Consider the following 2,901-nt stretch of genomic DNA (forward strand, 5'->3'; position numbering starts at 1 on the left):
GTTTTATTTTTCATCTTCAAAAGGGACAAGAAAAAGCAAAAGCAAAAACAAAATGCATTTTTATTTCAACCCCTTCTTGATATTTTTAAGCTTTTAATGAAATCTGTTGTCTTCCATGCGTTTTAGGTCGCTGTCAATGGGATTGGACACTCTCCTCTTCAGAAAATAGGTTAACATTTTTAATTTCTATTTTTCTCCCGAAAAGTTTGAAAGAATTTCCCTAATTGTTTCGTGTGTGTGAGCAGATTGTGGGAAGGAATGTGGGAGGAGGTGCCAGCTATCGTCGAGGCCGAACCTCTGCCATCGAGCATGTGGAACCTGCTGCAAGAGATGCAACTGTGTTCCACCAGGTACCGCCGGCAACCAGGATGTGTGTCCCTGCTATGCCAAAATGACTACCCACGGCGGCCGGAAAAAGTGCCCTTAAAGCTTCGGTTCCTTAGTTAGAAGTGCCACCGCTCATGATTAAAGAAAGTTATTTACGATGAAGTATATAAAATTCGTGTGGTTGTTTTATCTCTTTTCCTCCTTTACATAGATACGATGAATGGTACGGGTAAAAACTTTTTTAATGAAATGAATTCGGTTTATCCTTAATGACTCGCGATAGATGATGTTATTCAACATGTGTCAAGATTTTCATTTAATTAATCGAGAGAGTAACGTATTAACCTTTCAAATTATTTTTCGAAACCTGCTACATTATCATGGCCACATAAGCCCGGGTAATGACGGGGCCCAACTGGTCCATGTGATACGTGGCCATGTTCGTTTAGTAGTATTATTATTATTATTACTATTATTATTTTCATTAATTTCCCGATTTGGCCTTATTAAAATTATAATTCATTTTTCTCCCCTTTCTTATAAATCATACATTTTTGAATAAAATAATATTACATATAATCTCAAAACTTTTTCTCACTTTTTAATTACACATCAAAAAAATTATTTTTTTTCCAAATTCTCATTATAATGGGGGGCAAAACAAGGGCTTAGTAACATGTGATTAGATTAAATGTCAGTAGCAAGAATATATTTACTAACATCAAGGGGTGATGATATACATATACTGTGAGATAACTATTCGGCTGAGCTTGACATATAAGTAAATAAATAAGGTTTAAAATAAATAATTTTCTATATTGGCCATGCCAGAACTCGAAAATAAGATAATTTACTCGTTCTGAAAGTAATACCTACCTAATTGTTAAATTAACTTACTCCTTTTTACAATAATAAGTAAGATTTTATATATACAGACACGTTTTGAAGCGGTATGCCATGTAAGATTATATACAAGGGAAAGATGCACAGCATGCGAGATGCAAAGCACGTTGAGAACAAAATTTATTTAAATAATTTTCAAGAACTTTTTTTGTGTTATGCCCGAAAGAGAACAGATAAACGAATTGAAAGGGATGGGGTAGATAGGTGGCTCGGCCTTGCGAAATTAAGTAGCGCCTTTTCCATTTTGAATAACCCATTTGTTGGGAAAACTAGTGATTTGTGTGTAGATAAATATATTAATTAGCATAATCAATTAAATAATATAAACATAATTCAACAATACTATAAAATAAGAAGAGGCTTAGAAAGCAAGCATTCGCATTCACGTTGAAGACATTGTCCCAAAGTCATGTGGTCTCCCCGTCGTGCGAGTTCTTTCGGCACTACACGGCTCCAAGATAAGACTCATGTAGCTCAGAGCCGATTCTCCTTCTATGGGCACGACCATAGGGAAATAAATGAACAAGCTTCTTATCCAGTTGTCAAAATAGTATAGTATAAATTTGTAGAGAATATTTTTGGATTTAATCATCTCAGGTTGTGTTTTCTAATTGTATCTCAAAATTATGATTTTCATGTTGTGTCCCCCTCTTTATAGTGTACAATTTAAACCCTCGCACTTCATTCAAATATTTAAGTGTATGTTATATTATAAATTAAGATTTTAATTAAACAAAAACTGAAAATTAAAATATAATAATTTTGAAAGTTAAAACTTTAATGCAATTTCCAACAATCCTCCACAAGTTTTAATCTTTCAAAATAAAGAAATATATATTATATAGTGGCAACGTTATACTGCACAGTAGGTGTAGGTGTAGATGTTTTTTTGACTTGAACCTCACTCAGTGATAACAATTTCCATTTGAGAGAGTCATAATGAATTAAGCCTTGAATTAGATCATTTTAGCCAAAATTCAATTGTTCTACACACAGTATCGATTTAAGCTCTAATTCATTACAGTAGCGATATTAATGATCATGCGCTCTAATCTTGATTCTAGTAAAAGTCTTTAGGGAATAGCCCAATCTCATAGCCACGACCTCATAGTAACTCTTACATAGGTGAGTCCTCCAAAAGTGTGTATGACCTACACCTCGAGAGAATTCTCGTTTCGGTACTCATTCAGGGTTAAACTCTTTCTCACATCACATTATTATTAGCACTATCACTATAAGGATGAGCACAAATGATATAATTTTATTACGAGTCATGCATTACGGGTTGTTTCTACAATATTGAACTTTCTTCATGGAATCTCCAATCACAAAGGTTGGGTTACTCCCAGAGATGACTCCCTTACAGGCTTAAGCCCATCCCCCTCGATAATTTATTATGTCCATTATGGACTAAATTTATTTCATGTCCTTCTTGGACAATAATTTGATATCATTAATTTGCAAATCTTAATTTCCTCCATTTCTGCACATCTGCAAAATCTTCTAAAACATTTCAAAATATCAAAATCACGTTAAGTATAATATATAAGATAAACAAATGAAATTTAAAATTGACTTCTAGTCACATGTTTAAACATGTGCATCCATTCAATTCTTGTATTTCACCTGCATGTCTCCAATTTCATTTTAACACTTTTCAAAAGACAGTTT

General features: G+C 33.4%; 1 protein-coding gene across 1 annotated transcript; it reads left to right on the forward strand.

Annotated features, from left to right (window-relative positions):
- Positions 1-245: 245 nt before the first annotated feature.
- Positions 246-597, forward strand: LOC111378947 (gibberellin-regulated protein 11-like; the record flags this gene model as incomplete). The annotated part of the gene is made up of 1 exon (XM_023002246.1): positions 246-597. A coding segment is annotated over one exon (182 nt), but the record flags the coding sequence as incomplete, so codon positions are not given.
- Positions 598-2,901: the final 2,304 nt, after the last annotated feature.

Source organism: Olea europaea, unplaced genomic scaffold (genome assembly GCF_002742605.1).
Source record: "Olea europaea var. sylvestris unplaced genomic scaffold, O_europaea_v1 scaffold1904, whole genome shotgun sequence".
NCBI lineage: Eukaryota > Viridiplantae > Streptophyta > Magnoliopsida > Lamiales > Oleaceae > Olea > Olea europaea.